The following is a 22,137-nucleotide window of genomic DNA, read 5'->3' on the forward strand; positions in this document are numbered from 1 at the left end:
TTTATAATCACTGTAATTCTTGTTTAATATGTGATTGTAGTAAATTTTGTTCAGTTTGACTAATACATTACATAACAGTGCCACGTAGTGTTTTGGATACACAAAATAACTACTCTTCAACTTGGGTGATAGAAGAGTTAAGCAATCTTTTCCAAGCATCAAGGTGTATGTACGCTCTCGACTGAGTTAGTTTATTCTTAATTTATAATCACTGTAATTCTTGTTTAATATGTGATTGTAGTAAATTTTGTTCATTTTGTAACTCTAGCAAAGAATATTTAGTTTGTGATTCTAGCAATTCTCGTTCAGCGACAAGTAACAACTATTTCTTATAGAGCTCTTTATTTGATGGTGTAAACTCTGACTCCTCCAAACGGTTCGAGTGTTAATTTATTTCCTCTTAAAAAAAACTATTTGTAAGCATTGTTTGCTGGAGATGTTTGTGGAATCGTATGGCCAATGGCATTGGTCCTAATCTCAGTGGCAGTCCTGAAATATATTAACAAAACAATAGTTTTTTTGTCCTTAAGAAAAGTAATACAGCAGACGATCGTTTTATTTTTAATATTTATTAAATTCGTGGCACCTCTCTCCGTCGTCGTCTTCTTTCTTCTTTTCCTCCGAATCGGAGAAGAAAACGATTACAAATCTCTGTTAATATCTCCGCAGGGCTTTCAATTCTTGCTCGGAAATTCTGTTCCTCCGGTGTGAAGTATCCCTAGCACGGCGTGCCTCTTGATTTGTGGGGAGATGCTTGATTGATTCATGGTCCTGATCTGAGCCCGATTCGCAATTCGACGGTGGCGATGTCGTCGGCGCAGAACCAAGCGGCGAATGTCGATCTATTCGATGCGTATTTCCGACGAGCCGATTTGGACCGCGACGGTCGAATCAGTGGCGCCGAAGCCGTCGCTTTCTTCCAAGCCACCGGTCTCCCTAAACCGGTCCTTGCGACGGTAACTTTCGTATCTCTATATGTCTGTGATTATAGTCTTGATCGGGAAATGTGCTCTGAATCAGATTGATTGGATTTTTTCTAGTCTAGTTGTGATTGAAGTGCTTGAATTAAGCTCCGGACATCGTAGCTCTATGATCAGAGCTGAGCTTTGTATCTGGCATTGTTATATATGGAGTATTTAGAATTATTCAGTTGAAAATTTCGATGCTACGACGGTAACAATTGATAGGAACTAAGTACTGTGAGTTTTGGTATTGTGTAATTAACCTTTGTATACTTTTGAAGATCAAATAACATTGGAAGTAGCTGTTACTCCACTGATTTGTCTTTCTGGTGATTCCGGTTTGATCTAGGTGGAGCATTTTAGTTATTGTTATTTGCACTGCTAGTAATATTCGACTTGTTTGCTTAGATGAAACACGGGGAATTGAATCCAAAAGTTACTAGCAGATTGTGGTGTAAACGTAGAGCGGCATTTGTTTAGGTCAGACATGAATTACTATATAAGACGATGCCGAATTAGTACAAAATGAAGCCTATAACTGACAGGTTTTTAGCTGGTAACTGATGCTATGAAGATAGGTTTTTGGCATCTGTATAGTTGGAGTGATGCATATATAGAAGAGTAAGTGTGGATTAGTCATCTGTTAGCTTTAGATCAATATGAATGTCATTTTAAGCTACTTTGTGTTTATAACAGCGGTTTGGATTAGTTCAAGATGGATTGTCTTATTGTCTTTCTGGCAGATATGGGCATGTGCAGATCGGAAGCTTACTGGTTTTCTTGGCCGAGAAGAATTCTACAATGCCCTTAGACTTGTTACTGTGGCACAAAGTAAGCGAGACCTTACTGATGATATTGTTCGTGCAGCTTTATATGGTCCAGCTGCATCTAAAATTCCTGCACCACAAATAAATTTGACGGGTACACATGCACCTGCGCCCACACCTGCACCTGCATCTCAGTTCAGTTCTGCTCCTGCAGTATCTTCCACCCCAGGCAGTGCTGCTCCCACATCCTCCCAAAATCCTGGGTTAAGGGGGCCGCAAATTCCTTCAAATGTAAATATGAACCACCAAGGTTTTTTTTCTCAAAGTCAGTCAATGAGGCCACTAGTGCCTCCATCTACTATTGCTGCTTCTCAACCAATGCCGGGTGTCTCTTCACAAGGGTTCTCTCAGGGAGTTTCAGTGGTGAATTCACGTCCACCGAACTCGAGTATGCCAAATGATTGGGTTGGAGGAAGGGCAGGTGGCGCTCCGGCAGGGATGCTCTCTCAAGTCGTGAACAGAGGTCTCAATCCCTCTGCCACACAGGATGGATTTGGGCTGGCAACATCTGGACCAACAGTTTCTGTGCCATCTAGACCACAGGCAGCTGCTGGCATAATACCATCAGGACCACCAGCTAACGATTCCAAATCATTATCTGTCTCTGGGAATGGCTTTGATTCCAATTCATCTTTTGGAGATGATGTGTTTTCTGCTATCCCATCTCAACCAAAGCAAAACTCTTTTACAAATTCATTCCCATCTGGCAGCATACCAGTTTCATCTGCCATTGTACCAGCATCTGTTGGACCCCAATCTTCTGCTCATGCATTTCCGGGTGGCAGTGTACCATACTCATCATCCACAGTTCCAGTCGCTTCTGGGCCTCAGTCTACAGAGAGGCCAAGTAACATTTCTTCCATGCCGTCTGTTGCTGGCCAACCTCAGCAGCCTCGGTCATTTGCATCATCAAACAATCAGGCCCCGACTCTGACTACAACACCTGCAGTTTCACATGGAGCTGGGAACTCTGCTTCTGGTCAGTCCCAAATGCCATGGCCGAGGATCTCCCAAACTGATGTTCAGAAGTACTCAAATATTTTTGTGAAAGTCGACACAGACAGAGATGGGAAAATCACTGGTGAACAAGCTCGTGACTTATTTTTGAAGTGGGGATTACCAAGAGGTGGGGCTATTTGCATTTAATTTATCTGTTTCCTTGTAGTTTAGTAGATGTTATAAATTTACTACAGTACTCTGTTTCTTTTGGTTGCTTCTTTTGTAGTGTGTATTTGAACCTGAAAACAGTATTTAAGTTAGATGTTAAGTTCTAAGTTAATAGCAACTCCATTAATTTTCTTGTCTAAATCCACATATCCAGGCGGTGGTTGAGTGACAGCATTTACCTTATGCAATGAGCTTCAATTTTTTTTACCATAAAAGAAAAGGTCATATAATGTTCTATCATGTGCAGCTATGATGCTGTTATTATTTTTTTCTTCCTGATGTATTTGGTCTCTCCTTTGTTGGTTACTGCCTCCATGTGCACATGCTATTTTAAAAACTCTTTTCGTGGCATAGATGTATTACAGATAGAAATCTCAGTTTGAATTTTGGAAGCAGTTTTTCTTGCCAGCCAATTTAACATGTTGAGCAACTGTTACTAATGATACTGATGACCATTGTAATTGGATGTCTTAATATGGTATTCTGAATTATAGCACTTCAGAATGTAGGGCAAGATAACAATTACTATTCTAAAATGTGAAATCTTGTTTCTTGTTACTTTTTGTTTTTGCAAGTCATATAGCATACTACTTCACATTTGTGTGCACCTTGTAGGCTTACCTAGACTTGTTTAGCTTTTCTATATTTCTAATATGACGATGAATATAAACATGTTTACATGTTTACATAATATGCTATTGTTTACATCTGGCAGAGGTTTTACAGCAGGTGTGGGACTTATCGGACCAAGATAACGATAGCATGCTTTCTCTCAAGGAGTTCTGTATTGCACTATACTTGATGGAGCGGTATAGGGAGGGCCGTCCTCTCCCAGCAGCTCTTCCAAGCAGTGTTTTGTTTGATTTATCTGGTATTATTCCACCTGCCAATAATTACACCAATGCTGGCAATGTAGCTTGGAGACCTACATCTGGTATTCCTCCACACATGACACCCCCAGTTGGTGGAACACCTGGTGCTGGCGCTCGACCCCCAGTTGGAGGAATGTCTGGTACTGGCGGTCGTCTCCCAGTTGGAGGGATGCCTGGTCCTGGTGGCCGGCCCCCAGTTGGAGGAAGGCCACCAAAACCAGTTCCTGCTTCTCATTTTGAGGAAAGGCCGCAGATCAATCAGCAGAAACCAAGAGTGCCAGAGTTGGAGAAACATCTTGTAGATCAACTGAGTGAAGAGGAGATTAAGTCACTAAATTCAAAGTTCAATGAAGCAACAGAAGCTGATAAAAAGGTGCTTAGTGTATTAATTTATACCTTGTCTTCCCAATTTTCAGCAAGATGTTTACCATGTCAGATGGCGTGATTGAGCTTTGCCTGTTTTACTTTTTAAAGTTCTTATGTTCAATGCATGTCTAAATACGTTGATACTCATTGTGGATACCACCAGTATTTCATTTGCTCTTGCACGTTCTACGTTTTGGCATAGTTTTTATTTCTTAATTTTGCTTTCTGACACAATCATTAAATAGCTCAGATATATAGCAAGTTCGGCGAGCTGTTGTTTGTTTTTGAATATCTTTTTCTTGGTTTTGATCAAGTTTTCTTGGAGAACTTTTCCAGTGAGTTTTATTTAGAAGTTCGTTACAGGCTTACAACACTCAATTTAAGGAGGAGATTAGTTTTCTTGAAGTTATTATTTCTACCTACTTTGGGGTTTGTCATTTATTGGACGTCAGTGAAAAATTTTGTCCTTGCTGCGTGGTTTTCCATGCCCTTTGACGCTATTCTATTCCCCTGAAGGTACAAGATTTGGAGAAAGAAATTTTGGAATCAAGAGAGAAAATCGAGTACTTTCGCGTCAAAATGCAGGAACTTGTGAGTGTTTAACCTTCTTTGTTTGTTGTAATTGGTGTGCATTTATTTGTCACATGAGATATAAACTATTTTGGATGTCCAAACGTTTGTTCTTTTGAGTTATGGTTAGTCCTGTTCTTGTTACTATCTCCTCTGAAAACTAGAAATTTCTTGCATGTCATTCATTTGATATAAGGGAGTGAAATAAGTTCCAGGGATGTTACTGCAGGGAAAGAGAATATAGATAATATGTCATTACTTGGATATCATTATATTATTAGTATCCATCTAGGTTGGAAGGTTGGACTTGTTAGAGAGATTCACAAAGCTCTTCTCCTTTTGAAATATACAGATATGGATAGTTTTGTTGTTCATTTGATCCATAGTTTGATGAGGATTCTTACAGTAGAGCAGCTTAAGAAACAAAGTGTTATGTGTTTCTTGTGGTCTTGGGGCTTGAATTTCTCTCATGGCACTTGCCCAGCTACCTGCCAAGTTTCCTGTCTCTTAGAAATTGTATCCACAATGGGGTCGGAGGATTTCTGGTTTATAAAAAAAAAGAAACACGTGTCAGTTGGAGGATGAGAAGATTCATTCATATGAAACACAATAATGATGAAATAAAGATCTAATTTAGTTTTTCTTTTCAGATTTACCGCTGGGGTTAAGGAATTAATTTTTCATATTCACTTAAACTTTGACGAAGTAAACTCTGAAGAAGAGTATATGATCTTAGATCATGTGTGTTCTGATTATATTCAGACTTTGCTGCATTTCAAGGTGGCCTCACTATACTAATCTATTAGGCCACGATAGTTTTGGCATGTCATCATATATATCTGAATATATATCTACTGCTTAATCTGTAGAAATTATGCTTCTTTCTGTCAACTGTGAACTGTTGATAAGGAAGAATCCTTACACGTACATCTAAGTTTCACATTCTTTTCTTTGATAAATTTTCTCTAACCTATCTTACCCTACTCCGTAAGGTTTTGTACAAGAGCAGATGTGACAATCGTCTCAATGAGATTACAGAAAGGGCATCGTTGGATAAACGTGAGGTATATTCTGGTATGCTTGAGGCTATGCAAATGTTCACAATCATCTTTAGTTGCACACTGACATATTGAATATTACAATAGGCGGAGTCCCTAGCCAAGAAATATGAAGAGAAATACAAACAAACTGGAGATGTAGCTTCCAAGTTGACTATTGAAGAAGCCACCTTTCGTGATCTACAGGTACCTGTTCCGTAATTTTTCATAGAGCGGGCTCATGTTATGGTATCTTGCTCTTAAAAAAAAGGGCATATGCTACTGTGTACATGTGGAGGTGGTTCCCTTTAGTGTTTCGGTTTAGATAACTGGATCTTGAAAATACAATTAGGACTTTGTATTTTTAGCAGATAAAGTTTTAACTATTAGAAGTAGAAAGATAGAGGGGGTGGATGGTAAAGAGTAGAGAGAGAAAATAGGATGAAAAGAGGAATATAGTTAAAGGGTGATTACTAGTGGGATATTCATCATAGTTGTTCTGTAATAAAGAGATTATGTACAACCAACATTGAATCGAAAGTTAGATATTTCCTTCTTTATTAATTTTTTTTTTCCAAAAATAACAGAAAAAGTATGTTGTAGTCGGTAATCTCGTTTCTGTTTCGGTTTTAATAAAAGGATGTATCTGATCCAAAAAAGATGAAAAAACAAAACAGCTAACGGTGAAGATATCAGCAAAGTTCAGCTTAATTACCCTATTTTGGCTTACAATAGCTGTCAGACGCATTCTGTCTCATGAATTGCGTATGGTTCCATCTACTGTAATAGATTTTAATTACTTATGGATGTATGTGCAGGAGAAGAAAATGGACCTGTACCGGGCAATTGTCAAGATGGAACAAGAAGGTAGTGGAGATGGCACTCTTCAGGTATATTTACAAATATAAATTACATTATAAATAATGTATTAACGTTCCAGAATATGGCTAATTTTTTTGCTAAAATTTCAGGATCGTGTTGATCACATTCAATCTGACCTTGATGAGCTTGTGAAAACTCTCAATGACCGCTGCAAAAAGTATGGATTACGTGCAAAACCTACAACGTTAACTGAGCTTCCCTTTGGTAAGTTGGTCTCCTCCTCTTGTTTGTTGGGAATTTCAGAATCATATGTAAGTATGACAGTGCTGGGGATTAAAATCTAACTAATAGAAATGGTAGGTAATAATAAACTTAATAAAATAAAATCAGTGTCATATAATTCTTGGGAGTTAAATGTTATTAAATTTGTGATGTAACTGAAAGGGTTTCATGAATTTGCCATATTTTCCTTTTTGTTCTTCACTCCATAATTATTGATTATGTTACATCTGGCTCATGATTTGAATTTTGGTTTTCCAAATAAGGCTGGCAAGTGGGCATCCAAGAAGGAGCAGCCGACTGGGATGAAGATTGGGATAAGTTCGAAGATGAAGGTATATTTTTAAGTCGGTTGTTTCATCAATCATCATTAGTGTTAGACTAGAAATAGAACATGAAGATGCCAAACTCTTATAAGTGTGATTATAAGCAATTCATACCTAATCTACCAGATGCATTGCTACATCATGTCAGGGAGAACAGTCCTGTCCTCAGAGTTTTACTCTTTCATCTAATGCATGTCTCTTATCGAATAAATAGTCCAATGCATATGTATACTCTTGCGCATTTCATAATATCTGATATGTTGTTCACTCGGTTCAGAAGAGTAGTGCACTTGTTTCCATGCATCCTTTGCTAAAGAGGTTGTTGTGGTAGGCATTTAGATATAATTTTCCTTTCTGCATGGTGAATGTAGTATTTTACTAGTGTTTTTAGTTCCATTAATAAATTTGCTAAGTTGAAGATTGGTTTCTAATTATTGAAGGTGGCTAACACATAATTTTGCTATTCAGGATTCACGTTTGTCAAGGAGCTTACTCTTGATGTACAAAATGTCTTAGCTCCCCCAAGACAGAATTCCTCATCAACTAAGAAAGATAAAGCTTCTAAAACTGAGAGTCCAACAGCTGCATCTCAGAAGAAGGTTGATGATGAGTCAGAAAAGCCACAAAGTACAGATGAAAATGTTGTTGAAAATGGAGCAGCTTATGATAAGAATGAAAATGGATCAGGAAAAAGTGTTCCAAATAGTCCATTAGCTAGGAGTACTGTTGGAAGCCCGTCTAGAGACTTTCCAGATTCTAACTTTGGGAAGACTACAGTCTCACCCCGTGACAAGGAAACACAAAGGTATGTTTTTAATATGTTAACTGTCCACATATGTAAGATCTGCTTAATTACTGTTTGTTGGTGTGTTGCACTTAAGAGAGGAGGTTTTGTTATTGCCAAAAAACACTGTCTGCTTAAAAGTTAATACACAGAAAGTTCCGTCCTCACAAAAAATATGTTTACCCTCCAAATCTAGGTCATATTGGTGGGTTGGTGGAGAAGTGCCCATCTTCTATGTGTATAATTGTTGCAGTCACATACTTTTCATGTGCAGTGATCACGGGGGTGCTGGGTCTGTGTTTTCTGGTGACAAGAGTTTCGACGAATCAGCATGGGGTACATTTGATGCCAATGATGATGTTGACTCAGTGTGGGGATTTAATGCAGTTAGTACCACCAAGGTAAACCAATTCTTTTGCATTTTGTAGCAATATTAATTTAATGGAAATAAGTTGACTTCGTGTGGTTACTGGATGGATGATTTATCTTCTACTATCTAGTTATTTGTGGAGGTGGGGTGATCATTTATTGTTTCTTTGTTCTACTACAAGGATTGCCTCTGGGGACCTAAGAAATCTGAATTAATTGGTTCTGTTGTGCAAGTTTTAGGTCATTATAAGCATTGGTAATCTTCGTATTGCTATTCTCTTCAGTGATATTTTAGTATATTTATGTAAAACCCTGTAGTAGCAACAAGAGTTTCCCAATCACACATTCAAATTGAGCTTCAGATTTTGTATTGGCTTGTTGTACATATATTAGGAGTTACGGGATTGCTATTGGAATTGGTTCAATTAAAATCTCAATAGGGTACTCTAAATCTGGCATTGGAAAGTAATTACGTATCAAGATCATCTTGTGTGATGTTATGTATTATTCATAGTGAAGGACTGAAAGTGCATGGTGTTGCATATTTTTTGGAAAAATGTTTTTTTTCCTCTTTTTTCTTAATGGTGCCATTGACACTCTTGATCATTTATGGTGTAGGATGCGGATCATGACAGTAATATAGACAACTACTACTATGGTGGGTCTGGGGAGTTTGGCCTCAACCCTATAAAGACAGGGTCATCTCAAACAAGTGGCTTTTCCCAGAAGAGCCGCCCATTTACTTTCGATGATTCTGTTCCTAGTACACCACTAAATTCAGGATTCTCTCCTCCAAGGTTCAAAGATAGTGCAGAACCCTCATTTGACAGCTTCTCGAGGTTTGATTCCTTCAGATCACATGATAGTGGATTTTTCCCTCAAGAAAGGTTTGGAAGATTTGATTCTATGCGCAGTAGTAGAGACTTTGATCAGGGTCATGGGTTGCCATCGTTTGATGATATCCCAGACCCCTTTGGGTCTTCAGCACCATTTAGGACATCACTGGATAGTGAAACTCCAAGAAGAGACGCAGATCCTTTTGGTTTTTCCTCGTCATTTAGGATATCATTTGACAGTCAAACTCCAAGAAGAGAATCAGACCCTTACGGCTCTTCAGATCCATTTAGGACAACCTTTGACAGTCAAACGCCAAGAAGAGACTCTGACGCATTTGGTTCTTCAGCATCATTTAGGACATCATTTGACGGTCAAACTCCTAGAAGAGACTCAGACTCTTATGGGTCTTCAGCTCCATTTAGGTCATCATTCGATGGTACTCCGAGAGCAGACTCTGACCCTTATGGATCTTCAGGACCATTCAGGACATCATTTGACAGTCAAACTCCTAGAAGGGATTCAGACCCTTTTGGGTCCACAGGGCCGTTTAAACTATCAATGGAGAGCCAGACTCCAAGAAGAGATTCCGATAATTGGAGTGCATTTTAGCTCTGGGAAGCTTTGTTAGTGCGGGATATTCTTGTACTAGTTTGTTTTCCCTTGTTTTCTCTATAAAATCTTTTGGATTTTCGGTTCCATTCAGGCCGTCAATGGACAATCACACTCGAAGAAGCGATTCGGGTCCTTTCAGGTCTTCAGGGTCTTTAAATTATCAATGGAGAGTTGGACTCCGATATTGGAGTGCGTTTCAGCAAGTGGGAAGTTTTCAAATGCATGATATTCATGGACTGGTTGGTTGCCCTTGTTTCCGACGCTTCGAAATTACTGAGAGCTTGTATTGTATTTTTGTATTCATCTTGTGTATGCCTCTTTCTTTATAATTTTTTTGTTCATGTTCAGCTGGCTGTATGAGTTTTCTATTTTTTTTAATTCTGAATTTTCCTAAATCATGTTGAAGCTGATGCCAAATTGCCAATTAGTCATCTCTTTCCACCTCTTTACACTTGATGATTGTATTATTGATTGAGATGTATTTTTTTTTGGCTTCGCCATATACTTCTCTGGAATAAAACTTATAGTTGATTTTTCTATACCTCAAACACGTTTCGCTTCGCCATATTCACGGTTCCATTCGGTGGTTTCAACTTTCAAGTTGCTTGTTTTGGTGAAGTCGAACGCTTGTATGGTGGTTTGTTTGGATGCTTGTGGAGCAGTCTTTTACTACGGAGAACTGTTTCCTTTTGTGTTTCTGAGAGGACCTTCCAGACATTATGGTCTGGGCAACGTCTTTAGTACTCAGAGTAACACATCACATTCATTGTCAACCATAAGATCCTAATAAATATATTATGTGTGTGATTTAATACCTGATGAGAGCTTGACCCTTCAACATTAGAAGAGGTGAAGACTGAAGACCACATGAGGAGAGGACCACATGACATATAAAATATTTTTTAAAATTTTAAATTAATCAACACAAGGGCATGGACAAACAAGTGGCCAGAATTGCGCCGCATATCTATTATTTAATTTTTATTTTAAAGGATCTAACATTTTCTAAAAATCGCAAAAAAATAGTTCAAACACTTTAAAAATTTACCAAACATTACCACGCAATCAGGATACTTAACTCTATTTACACATGTAAAAGTTTTAAAATAATTTTGATTGCGCGATACGATTGCTCTTAGGGAGGTAGTGTGTTAATTATGCTCGACCGCATAGATTGAGACAAACGATTACGAAATTTGGTGAATTTCGTACCGTATCAATATCTTAGTAATTTGATCACATCCAACAGTCGGAGTTTTATTTTGTGAAATTTAGTAACGTAAATCACAACGTGCCTACAAATGTTGCATAACATTCATATTAGGTTATATGTAAATGCATTTGTTTAAAAAATCAACCATAGGATACCGTCTCTATAGTGTGCTATGATTGTGGTAGAAAATTCACTAATTTTACGTAACGTTTGGTTCTCGATCCTAGCCGCTTGTTTCTCGATCCTTTAAGTAGGTAGTGTTTAAATTAGAGTTGATCGCGTAGATCGAGACCCAAATGATTACGAAATTTGGTGAATTTCATACCATATCAATATCTCTGTAATTTTCTTTGATCACATCCAACAGTCAACGTTTTATTTTATAAATTTTAGTCACGTGAATCATGATGTGCCTATTAATGTTGCATAACATTCATACTAAGTTATATGTAAATGCGTTTATTTATAAACTAACTATACTGAGAAATAACAATTTGACACAATCGACCGTATGAAATCGTTGCTAAAGTACTATGACCGTTGTAGATAATCACTAATTTTTGGTAACGTTTGGTTCCACATGTTTAGCTCTTTATACCCCATACCAACTTAAGGAGAGCTATGTTAAACAAACATAATTATCCAAAATGTTTTGCATGAGTTGGTAGCGCGATACTAGCAACGCGTATGTATTTTTGTGGAATTTTTTTAATACCTAAAGTATTAATTATAATTTTTTAGATCTTAATATTTAAAATTTTGTTACAAATTCAAAATTGTTCATGTGGTCCAACTCTAACCGTTGATTTATCAATATTCATTAAATATATATGATGTCAAAATAATAAAATATTTTCTTTAAAGAGTAAAAAAATAAGGGCAAATTATAAAACGGTACCATCTCCCAATTTATATTAGAAAAAAGTCACTACTTATGAATTAATTATAAAATGGTCATCATATTTAAGTGAAAATTAGAAAAATGTCAACAAAATTAGAAAAAAAGTCACTTTAAAAATATTTTCTGGACTGTTTTGCCCTTTCTCACTTTTTTTCTTTTTTTTTTCTTCTTTTTCTAATTTCGACCATAACTTTCCCGTCCGGTGATAGATTTTGACGAAATTGGTACCGTTAGAAAGATCTCGCTCCTCTCTTTCATTTGATATACTACCCACTCCGAATCGACCAACCATACAAGGCGCAACCACCATCGCAAAGGGTTGCCGCCATGAATGGCGGTGCTCCAAGCAATTCCGGCGAAACCGAAGCTTAAGGTTCCCTAATTATAGCTATTTTCTTCATTCTGAGCATGCTTATACCAATCTCATTTGAATTTTAACAAAATTTCGCATATTTCCACATTTCCTCTCGGCATGTCACACCTACTGTCACAGACACTGTCACACTACCTCTTACACTTTTTTTAAGAAGAAGAAGAAGAATACTATAAATAACGAACCTTTTGTTTATCTGTCACACTGCCTATCATATTACCTATCACAGTACCTGTCACACTACCTGTCACAGTACAAAGTTAGTGTGACTGATAATGTGGCTGGTAGTGTGACAAGTAATGTGACAGGTAATGTGACGGGTAGATCGGTCAGACGTTGTCACAGACGATGTCACACCTGCTGTCACACTATCGCCGACTTCATGTTAATTTCCCACATGTCTTCCTTCTGCCATATCTCTAGCAACTACAACATTGCCTTACGACATCATGTTTGACCTTGGAAGCTGCAATAGTCTCGATCTTCACTTGTAATTCATGTGGCTTTTTCAAATCTGATGTCACAGACACTGTCACAGACGCTGTCACAGTCACTGTCACACCTACTGTCAGCACTTGGATTTGTGAGGTGCCCATGTCACAGACGCTGTCACACTACCTATCACAGGCGCTGTCACACATGCTGTCACACTATCGCCGACTTCATGTTAATTTCCCATATGCCTTCCTTCTGCCATATCTCTAGCAACTACAACATTGCCTTACGACATCATGTTTGACCTTAGAAACTGCAATAGTCTCGATCTTCACTTGTAATTCATGTGGTTTTTTCAAATCTGCTGTCACAGACGCTGTCACAGATATTATCACAGACACTGTCACACCTGCTGTCAGCACTTGGATTTGTGAGGTGCCCATGTCACATACGCTATCACACTACCTATCACAAGCGTTGTCACACTACCTATCACACCCGCTGTCACACCCACTGTCACACCCACTGTCACACCCACTGTCACACTTCCTATCACATTATCTGGCACGCCCCCGTCACACCCGTTGTCACGCCCGCTATCACAGACGTTGTCACACCTGTTGTCAACACTTGGACAAATTTAATCCTCCTTCCACACAGCCAGTGCCTCACCCATTCCCACTCTCCCTTTTACAATAAGAATTAGGCTCGGCGCATGGAATTGTCGGCGAGTCCTTTGATTAATCATTATGGTATCCTAATTCAAGCTAACAAATGCTTCAATCTGAGCTACTAATCAACCTGAATTGAACCAACCAAAGCTTCCATCTTGCGGCATGTTGGTAAACCCAATATAACCAAATTGAACAAGATCAGGCAACCACATCGAATCCACTCACTGAGCCCAAGCAAGAGTACTGTGCCTCGACCTCGTCCCTATCCCCGCACCTACGTCATCCCCGCACCTCCAACCTTGTTCTGTCACCTCGCCTCCAACGCCATCCCCCCTCCTCCATCGTCGCCTATCCCCGCATCTCCAGTCACTATGCCTCTGTCGTTGCATATCCTCGCGCCTCGACATCTTTCTGTCACTACACCTCTGAAGTCATCCAGTCACCGAACCTCAGGCGACGATCCCCGCACCTCCGAAGTTGCCTCAGTAGATTGTGGATTTTCTGCAGCCACCAATTTGAAATTGGTTTTGATTTTTTTTAACAAATCGGTTATGGTTGAGAATAATGGCACAAATCGTAAATATGTTTAATATTATGGGCAACGCTATAAGAAATTCAATTAGGTGATTTTTTTTTATAATTTTCAAATCTTACTTGACTTTTTTATAATTACATATATCAAATGTGACTTTTTTGTAAGAACCCCAAAAAATAATGGAATAGTTTTAAAGATGAAAAATATAAAATTTTAACCCTCATCTACTTACTATATTAGTACAAAAAAATTAACCTTCGGGGTATAATTTGAATAACCCAAGTGGATGACACTGGTAACCTGACACCTACTATGCACTTTTCTATGTGACATTTTTGTTTTAAAAATGAGATGAGATGAAATGCCTGAGAACCACAAGATGTAATCAATGGTCTCCAATTAATGATGACGTGACAGACTATTGATACTCAGAGCACTAAAGAATTTTCGAATTTTCTGCCATGTTTTGGGTCATTTCAGTTCCGTTACCACAACAATAAACAGAACTTGATTGAAGTTCCAGTATCGTGTAAATTTCTCATTTGTAAATAGGCCAGCGCTCATCAAATGGCGTGCTCAATTCTCTTGAGAATTCCATTCAAGTCTTTCGTCATCACCTTGACGCTCGTCGTCTCCCTCCTATCATAATCAATATCTTCCACAAATCTATTAAGACATAAAAGATTTCCCTCAGTTGATTCTACCAAATATAAGCCATATATATGAACGCCTTTCGAATATATTAATCTGAAGTGCACGCCACTTGGTTTCTTCAACATCAAACGAAAGAAAACATGCAAGAAAGTTCTCAATTGCATAGAAACATCTTTTATAACATATAGCGTTCGGTTTACTGCGCTCCTCTTGTTTCTATACGAGGGTAGCTATTTTCTCCTCTCTTACGGAATGTAAGAGGACCTCCAGTGAGGAATGCTAAAACTCAAAGATTATTTGTATTCAGGGCTGGATATACAAAGGGAGGGATGACAAGAGTTTTATACGCCATTCATGCTCCGAGGGATGACACCACTTGAAAGTCTACTTCGACTGGGCAAAGCTTTAAGGAGAGTCGGAACTAGCACTCCTAAGCTTTTGGTGCCACGCACCTCACTAATTATCAATACAAGTACACTTGGTAATTAGTATATCAATTTCGGAAGGTGATTGATAAGTTCTCAAGCAAATTCCATGTTCCCAACACTTCAAATCCAATACCATCTTCCCTGTGATTTATAGCAAAAGAAGCAAGCAACACTAAACGTTTTTTATTCCTTAATTGGACATAGATCAAATTATTACAAAAACCAGCAGAACCTATCTTAGAGAAAAACAATCTGATAGGAGTACAATCGTAAATCTTTCTAAACTATAAGAACCAACTTCAAAAACATCATTATAGTAAATGATTCATAATTCCATTGCAACCGAAAGAAAGATAATAAGGATCTTTTGGCAGCACATTAAGAAAAGTTTCATGCTACTATACTGAGAAGTTCATAGCTGATGCTCATTGCTCAAATAACATCCTATACTTTGGCAGCGAAAATTTCTTGCAGAGCAAACCATGTTCCTGAAACCCCAAGAATAATTCCCAGTGCCATTATGCTAACATCTGAGAGCCATTGCTTCCACCCCATCTCTCCCTTGAAGACCAAGAGATGAAACAAAGTAGGCAAAACAAACCCCAGAACACAGCAGACACCACTCCCAACCAAAGCCATGAAATCAGCAAAGTTAGGAACCAACAAAGCCACCAAACACACTGCCAACACAAGCAGCCATCTCAAATACAAGCAGAACCTCCCACCCCACAGCCGCCTCTCCACGATTTCATAAACCGGGTTCATCATTATCGGCACTGTGAAGAACAGATTGATCACAAGACCAAGCTTCACCAGAGTCGAAACCACCCCTCTCCCAAGGTTAGCCGTGATCAAATCCTTAGTCTGTTCCCCAAAAGCAAAGTAACCAAACGCTCCAAAGCTCCCATACATCAAAGCAATAAACACCATTGTGAAACCCAACACTCTCCCAAACTTGTCCTTATCTTTCGCCTCCGACTCCAAAGGCAGAACCATCCCAGCCCCTTCAAATGAATACACAGAGACCCCCAAAGCATAAAAGAACAAGGACACATCCCCAAAAGTCTTCAATCCACCAAAATCCACACCTTTCATCATAATCAACAAATCCTCAATGATCACCACACCCATTGACCCAAGATCAACCACATCAGCAAAAATACTCAAAGGAGCCAAATGGGTCAGCGTCTGAATCGAATTTAATCCAAGTTGAAACGGGAAACAACCCCAAATATAAAAGCTTTTTGGAACCAAACCCATGATCCTGGGGCTCAAATCGGTTGAGGTCGGTGGATTGATCAAATTGGCCATTGTATTACCAATAAACAAAAGATAACCAACGCAAAAACAAGTCTGGGAAAGAATGATGAGAACATCAACGACTAACCTCCCTGCAGAGCCACACACGCTGAATCCCAAGTCCCCGAACGACGGAATATTCGTCGCCGCGTCGGACGACTCGAGCTTTCGGCGCGTGTAGACCAACAGCATCATGCAATGGTGGGTCAGAAACGCGACGAAGAATAAGGTAAGGAGGCTCATGATCCAGCCGGTGCGTTTGAACGAGTAGGGCATGCCGAGAACGCCGGCGCCGACGATGGCGATGAAGACATTGGCGAACATCTTGGATTGGGACGAGAGTGGCTTCGGCTTCCCGATAAGAGGAGTCTCCTCCGTCGCCGGCGGTGATCGGAGGCGCTTGGAGGACGAGTCTGCTTCTTTCTCAAACACCATTTTTGGATTATTGGTTTCTGGGTGGAATATTATTATTATATTAATATCCTAGACCCTGAAACTCTGAAAGGAACTAGAAGAACAAGAACAGAGAGGTTTGAGATGAACAAGATGAAAAGAACAGGGCTTTCGAGTGATCTGGTTTGGCTTTGATTTGGGAAGATTTGAGTGAGATGGTGGAAAGGGGTGGATGAGATTTCTCGTGTAGTTGAGAAAAATGAGAAGAGGGTGGGAGAGTTTGAATTGACATTAATGTCAGAAAGTTTTATAAGCACGGCTTTATATGATACACGCTTAATGTTTGCTTGTATGAATTTGACACCTGAATTTGATATTTTGTGCCAGGGAGATTGATTGATACATTTGGAAGGGAACCTTTTATGGGCAGCAAAAGGATTATTATTTTGATTGGCTGAACTTGTCCCTTCTTGAAAGCTAAAATGGATGATGATAATCGATTGTGAGATGGAGTTGATCTTATCATGTGTACCCAATGATATTTAACTAGTGGTGAAAGTGGAACTCATCAAGAGTTCTGTCGTTGTACGACTTTGCATATACAAAGAAGCCAACAAGGGTAAGAAGCCAAAAACACTAATTTGTCTAATTATGAGGGTCCATCAAACTAACGAGGAAAGGATTGGTAAGTAATTATGCTTATTAGTAGTAGAAAATTCCCGGTTATAAGCAGAATTACTTACCATCTTAATCCAGCAAGTGTTTCAAACTTTCAATTTAAAGACGCAGTCTATTACGATAATTTTTCAAGTGATACTAACTTGACAGTTGACACAAATCGCAAGTGATACTAAAACCAACATCATTCGTTTATGCCAAAAATATCCATTGAGCTGAATCCTTACCCAAGTCATAGACTTTGACAATTACGGATTTACAGGGTACAAAATAGGATAACCTTACAATATACCATCTACAAAAATGCCCCATGTCCCTAAGATGTGGTCATGTGGATCTGTACTTCTGTAGTGAGATAACTCTTCCTTTTTTTTTTGAGAATAATCTCTCTTCCTTTATTGAAAAAAGAAGAAGTAAAGAACAATGTTTTGAAGAAAAAACAGTCTCTTTTAAAAAATAATAATAATAATAATAATAAGAAAGTTAGAGTTTAATCAAGGGAAAATTAGAAATAGTATAATCTCACATTATAAATTAGATTAATGTCCCTACTTATTTCCATATTAGAAAAATCTCATTTTAATTGAAATTATAAAATAGTCAAACAAAATTTAAACAAAATTAGAAAATAATAATTTCTTTTATATTTTCCGAACTATTTTGCCTTTTCTTACACTTTTTTTTTCTTCTAATTCTGGCCATAACTTTGTCATCTAGTAATGGATTAAGCGTGGTTTGTACCATTGAAAATATATATCTCCTCTCTTTCATTTGATACCATACTCATACCGAATTGACCACCGTACAAGGCACAACAACCCTCACAAGGGGCTGTCACCGTCTACGGTGGTACTCCAAGCTATTCCGGCGAAACTGGAGCTCAAGGCTCCCTAATTCTAATTATTCTTTTCATTTGAAGCATACTCATACCTATATCCTTTGAATTTTAACATAATTTTTCTTATTTAGACATTTCTCTCGGCATGTTACACTAACTGTCACAATATCTATCACACTAACTGTCATACTATATGTTACACTACTTGTCACACTGTCAGCACACTACCTGTCACACTGCTAGTCACATTACATGTCACACTACTTGGCGTAGACCAATGTTTAGCATTTAGGGTTAGCTTCTTGGGTTTAGCGTTTAGCGTTAAACTACCTGGCACACCACCTGTCACATTATCTATCACACTAACTGCCACATTGTTTTCTATGACTATGTTTAGCGTTTAAGATTTAGGGTTTATGCCAAATTACTTGTCACATTACATGTCACACATTATCACACTAATTATCACATTGTTTTCTGTGACTATATTGTGACAAGAAGAATAAGAAGAAGAAGAAGAAGAAGAGGAAGAAGAAGAAGAATGACTAGAAATAATGAATCTTTATCTACTGTTATGTGATCTTGAACTTCTCAAATAAACTCATACAATCCAAATATCACACTACCAGCAACATTACCAGTCACACAAACATTTTTTTTATGATGGATAATGTGATAGATAAATTGATACTCACACTACTTGTCACACTAACGTTATTTTGTGACGGGTAGTGTGACGGATAATATGAACTATGCATCCAAAATCTTGCTTTTATGTAACAATCACAATTCTAGCGATGGATTTTTGATGTGGGCACCCAAAAGCTGCTTTGGGCACCCCATGTCACAATCTTCTCCATATCTATGTTTTCCGGCAAGCCATACATTAGCAACAGTCGTCCCCTCCTCAGCCATTGATACGGTCCACGCCCTAAACCCAGTTACTCAATGATCCATGACTTGAGGCTCACCTAGGCTGGGTGATGAAGTGGTGGACAGAGCTGCGTGGCAAGGACATCCTTGGCTTTGGATTTGTGTTGGCGGAGCACAACATGAATACCGATAGAGGAGTGGAGACGTCGATGTGGTTATGGAGCTGAACGGTGCGTTGGTGACAAGCTGTTATGGTAGTGTTGGGGATTAGGGAGCGGAGATTGGTGACTTTGATGGAGGGGCTTCATGGATCTTGCGGAAAACGAATGTGAGGAAGGATTAGACGGCAATGGTATTGCCATTGGAGAAGAGAAGGACTGATAAGATTGCAGGCATTGGTCTAGGTTTTGGCTGTTGGAGATCAACGTCGTGGCCATTGACGTCATCGAGGTTGTGGTCATTGGAGATGAAGGTTGATTTTAGAAGAGGCAGAGTCGTTGAAGGCGAAACTGAGACGCGGAAAAGCTGGGTTATGCCTCATCATTTAGCCCGCGGACCCGAAAAGCCCACGGAGGCCCGCAAGCCCGACGGGTTTTTACCCGGCCCGGCCCGCGAGAAAGCCCGCCAAAGCCCGCTTCCGTGGGTAGAGGGCCGGGCTTAAATTAGAGGTGTAAAACCCGGCCCGGCCCGTGGGCCCGGCTCGCCAAAAGCCCGCAAGGCCCGGCCCGTAAAAGCCCGCCAAATGATAAAATCTTATACATACATATTTTATTAGGTTTAGAATAAAACTATTGCATTATGAAGCAACTATATTAAGGAAACTTCTTGGGATCGATCGACACCAGTAGATATGATCAGTATATATATTTAGTGACCCTGTAAAAATTTCATCCAATTCGGAACTCGTTTGACTGTCGGAATTTCCGGTAAACCGAAAACAACACTAATATGTCATAATGGAAGACCCATTACCAAAATGCGAACACCAAAAGTCGTTTGCATATCTGAAATCACTTAATTTTTGTCACCGATTTTGTGTGGTCGCACCAAGGAAACCAATTTGGCAAAGCCCCGGTCAATAAGGATTTTAATATGTCAAAACGTCTTTTTCTTTGTTGATCGTAAGTACGGACGGTCAAACAATATCCAAAACGGACGAAATTTTTACGGGTTCCCTAAATATATATACCGATCACATCTACTGGTGTCGATCGACCATATTTCGAACTAGAGTTATTGATCGCCGAAGCGTCTACTAATGTATCATAACCTTTATATTAGGTTTATATTAAAACTAACGCATTATGAAGCGACTATATGAAAAAAACTTGTCGGGATCAATCGACACCAGCCGATGTGATTGGTATATATATTTAGTGACCCTGTAAAAATTTCATCCAATTCGGACTTCGTTTGACCGTCAGAATATTTGGTAAATCGAAAACACCACTATTATGCCCTAAGGGAGGACCTATTACAAATACGCGAATGCTGAAAGCCGTTTGCATATATGAAATCACCTAATTTTTGTCACCGATTGTGTGTGGTCGCACCAAGGAAACCAATTTGGCAAAGCCCCGGTCAATAAGGATTTTAATAGGTCAAAACGCATTTTTTTTGTTGACCGTAGGTACGAACGATCAAACCATGTCCAAAACGGATGAAATTTTTACGGGTTCCCTAAATATATATACCGATCACATATACTGGTGTCGATCGACCATATTTTGAATTTGAGTTGTCGATCGCCGAAGTGTCCACTAATGTATTATAACCTTATATTTGGTTTATAATAAAACTATCACATTATGAAGCGACGATATGAAAGAAACTTCTCGGAATCGATCGACACCATCCGATGTGATCAATATATATATTTAATGATCATTTTAAAAGTTCATCCAAGTCGGACCTCGTTTAACCGTCGGAATTTCCGGTAAACCAAAAACAACATTAATATGCTCTAAGGGGGGACCAATTACCAAGATGCGAATGTGAAAATTTGTTTACATATTTGAAATCACTTAATTTTTTTCACCGATTGTGCGTTGTTGGAACGAGAAAACCATTTGGCAAAGCCCCGGTCAATGAGATTTTATTATGTGAAAACGCCTCTTTTTTTTTGTTGACCGAAAATTCCGACGGTTAAACGAGGTCCGAATTGGATGAAATTTTTACACGGTCTCTAAATATATATATTGATCACATCTATTGGTGTCGATTGACAATATTTCGAAACTAGAATTTATTTGTGACTTTTGTTTTAGAATGTTTTCTAATAATTCTTTTATTGTTTCAAACCCTTAAATTAGAGTATTATATTGTTTTTCTAATACAAGCCCGTAAGGCCCGGCCCGTAAAAGTCCGCAAGGCCCGGCCCGCAAAAGCCCGTAAGGCCCGCTTTAGGTGGGCGGGCTTGGATCTTCGTATTTTTGAAAATACCCGGCCCGGCCCGGCCCGCCACTTATTTAAATTTATTAAGACACGGGCCGTTGACGAGCCCTAACTAGAAACACATCAATTTGTTGATTGGTGTTTTCACCTTTTAAATCTTTGGGACAAGGACAACATATCCAGAAATATACAACCAGCTCTATGTTGCTTCCATCATTTGATTCTCGGGACAAGGGATAAAATAACCAGAAATACACCAATCAACTGATTGGTGTTTTCGCCTTTTAAATCTTTGGGACATGGACATTGTATCTGGATATATACAACCAACTCTATGGTGTTTCCACAATTTGATTCTCGGGACAAAATACAAAATAACCAGAAACACACTAATCACCTGATTAGTGTTTTCACCTTTTTGGGACAGTGACATTATATCTGGAAATATACAACCAACTCTATGGTATTTCCACCATTTGATTCTCGGGACAATGGACAAAATAACCAGAAACACACTAATCATCTTATTGGTGTTTTCGCCATTTAAATATTTGGGACATGGACATTATATCCGAAAATATACAACTAACCCTATGGTATTTCCACCCTTTGTTTCTCG

General features: G+C 38.8%; 2 protein-coding genes across 2 annotated transcripts; one reads left to right on the forward strand and one right to left on the reverse strand.

Moving 5' to 3' along the window:
- Positions 1 to 600: 600 nt before the first annotated feature.
- On the forward strand, positions 601 to 10,371 carry LOC126782417 (uncharacterized). The gene is made up of 12 exons (XM_050507658.1): positions 601 to 956; positions 1,706 to 2,915; positions 3,672 to 4,201; positions 4,711 to 4,785; positions 5,757 to 5,828; positions 5,910 to 6,008; positions 6,620 to 6,691; positions 6,773 to 6,887; positions 7,169 to 7,237; positions 7,697 to 8,033; positions 8,287 to 8,413; positions 9,000 to 10,371. The coding sequence occupies exons 1-12, from the start codon at positions 807 to 809 to the stop codon at positions 9,825 to 9,827; spliced, it is 3,684 nt and encodes a 1,227-aa protein (XP_050363615.1). The 5' UTR covers positions 601 to 806; the 3' UTR covers positions 9,828 to 10,371.
- Positions 10,372 to 15,211: 4,840 nt separating this feature from the next.
- LOC126782933 (amino acid transporter AVT3B-like) lies at positions 15,212 to 17,133 on the reverse strand. The gene has a single exon (XM_050508290.1). The coding sequence runs from the start codon at positions 16,775 to 16,777 to the stop codon at positions 15,488 to 15,490; it is 1,290 nt and encodes a 429-aa protein (XP_050364247.1). The 5' UTR covers positions 16,778 to 17,133; the 3' UTR covers positions 15,212 to 15,487.
- Positions 17,134 to 22,137: the final 5,004 nt, after the last annotated feature.

The sequence above is a fragment of the Argentina anserina genome, chromosome 2 (genome assembly GCF_933775445.1).
Source record: "Argentina anserina chromosome 2, drPotAnse1.1, whole genome shotgun sequence".
Classification (NCBI taxonomy): Eukaryota; Viridiplantae; Streptophyta; class Magnoliopsida; order Rosales; family Rosaceae; genus Argentina; species Argentina anserina.

Coding starts and splice junctions, on each gene's coding strand:
- LOC126782933 (XM_050508290.1), bottom strand. CDS start 16,777: ATGGTGTTTGAGAAAGAAGCAGACTCGTCCTCCAAGCGCCTCCGATCA.
- LOC126782417 (XM_050507658.1), top strand. CDS start 807: ATGTCGTCGGCGCAGAACCAAGCGGCGAATGTCGATCTATTCGATGCG. Junction 957..1,705: donor CTAAACCGGTCCTTGCGACG/GTAACTTTCGTA, acceptor TCTTTCTGGCAG/ATATGGGCATGTGCAGATCG. Junction 4,786..5,756: donor GCGTCAAAATGCAGGAACTT/GTGAGTGTTTAA, acceptor CTACTCCGTAAG/GTTTTGTACAAGAGCAGATG.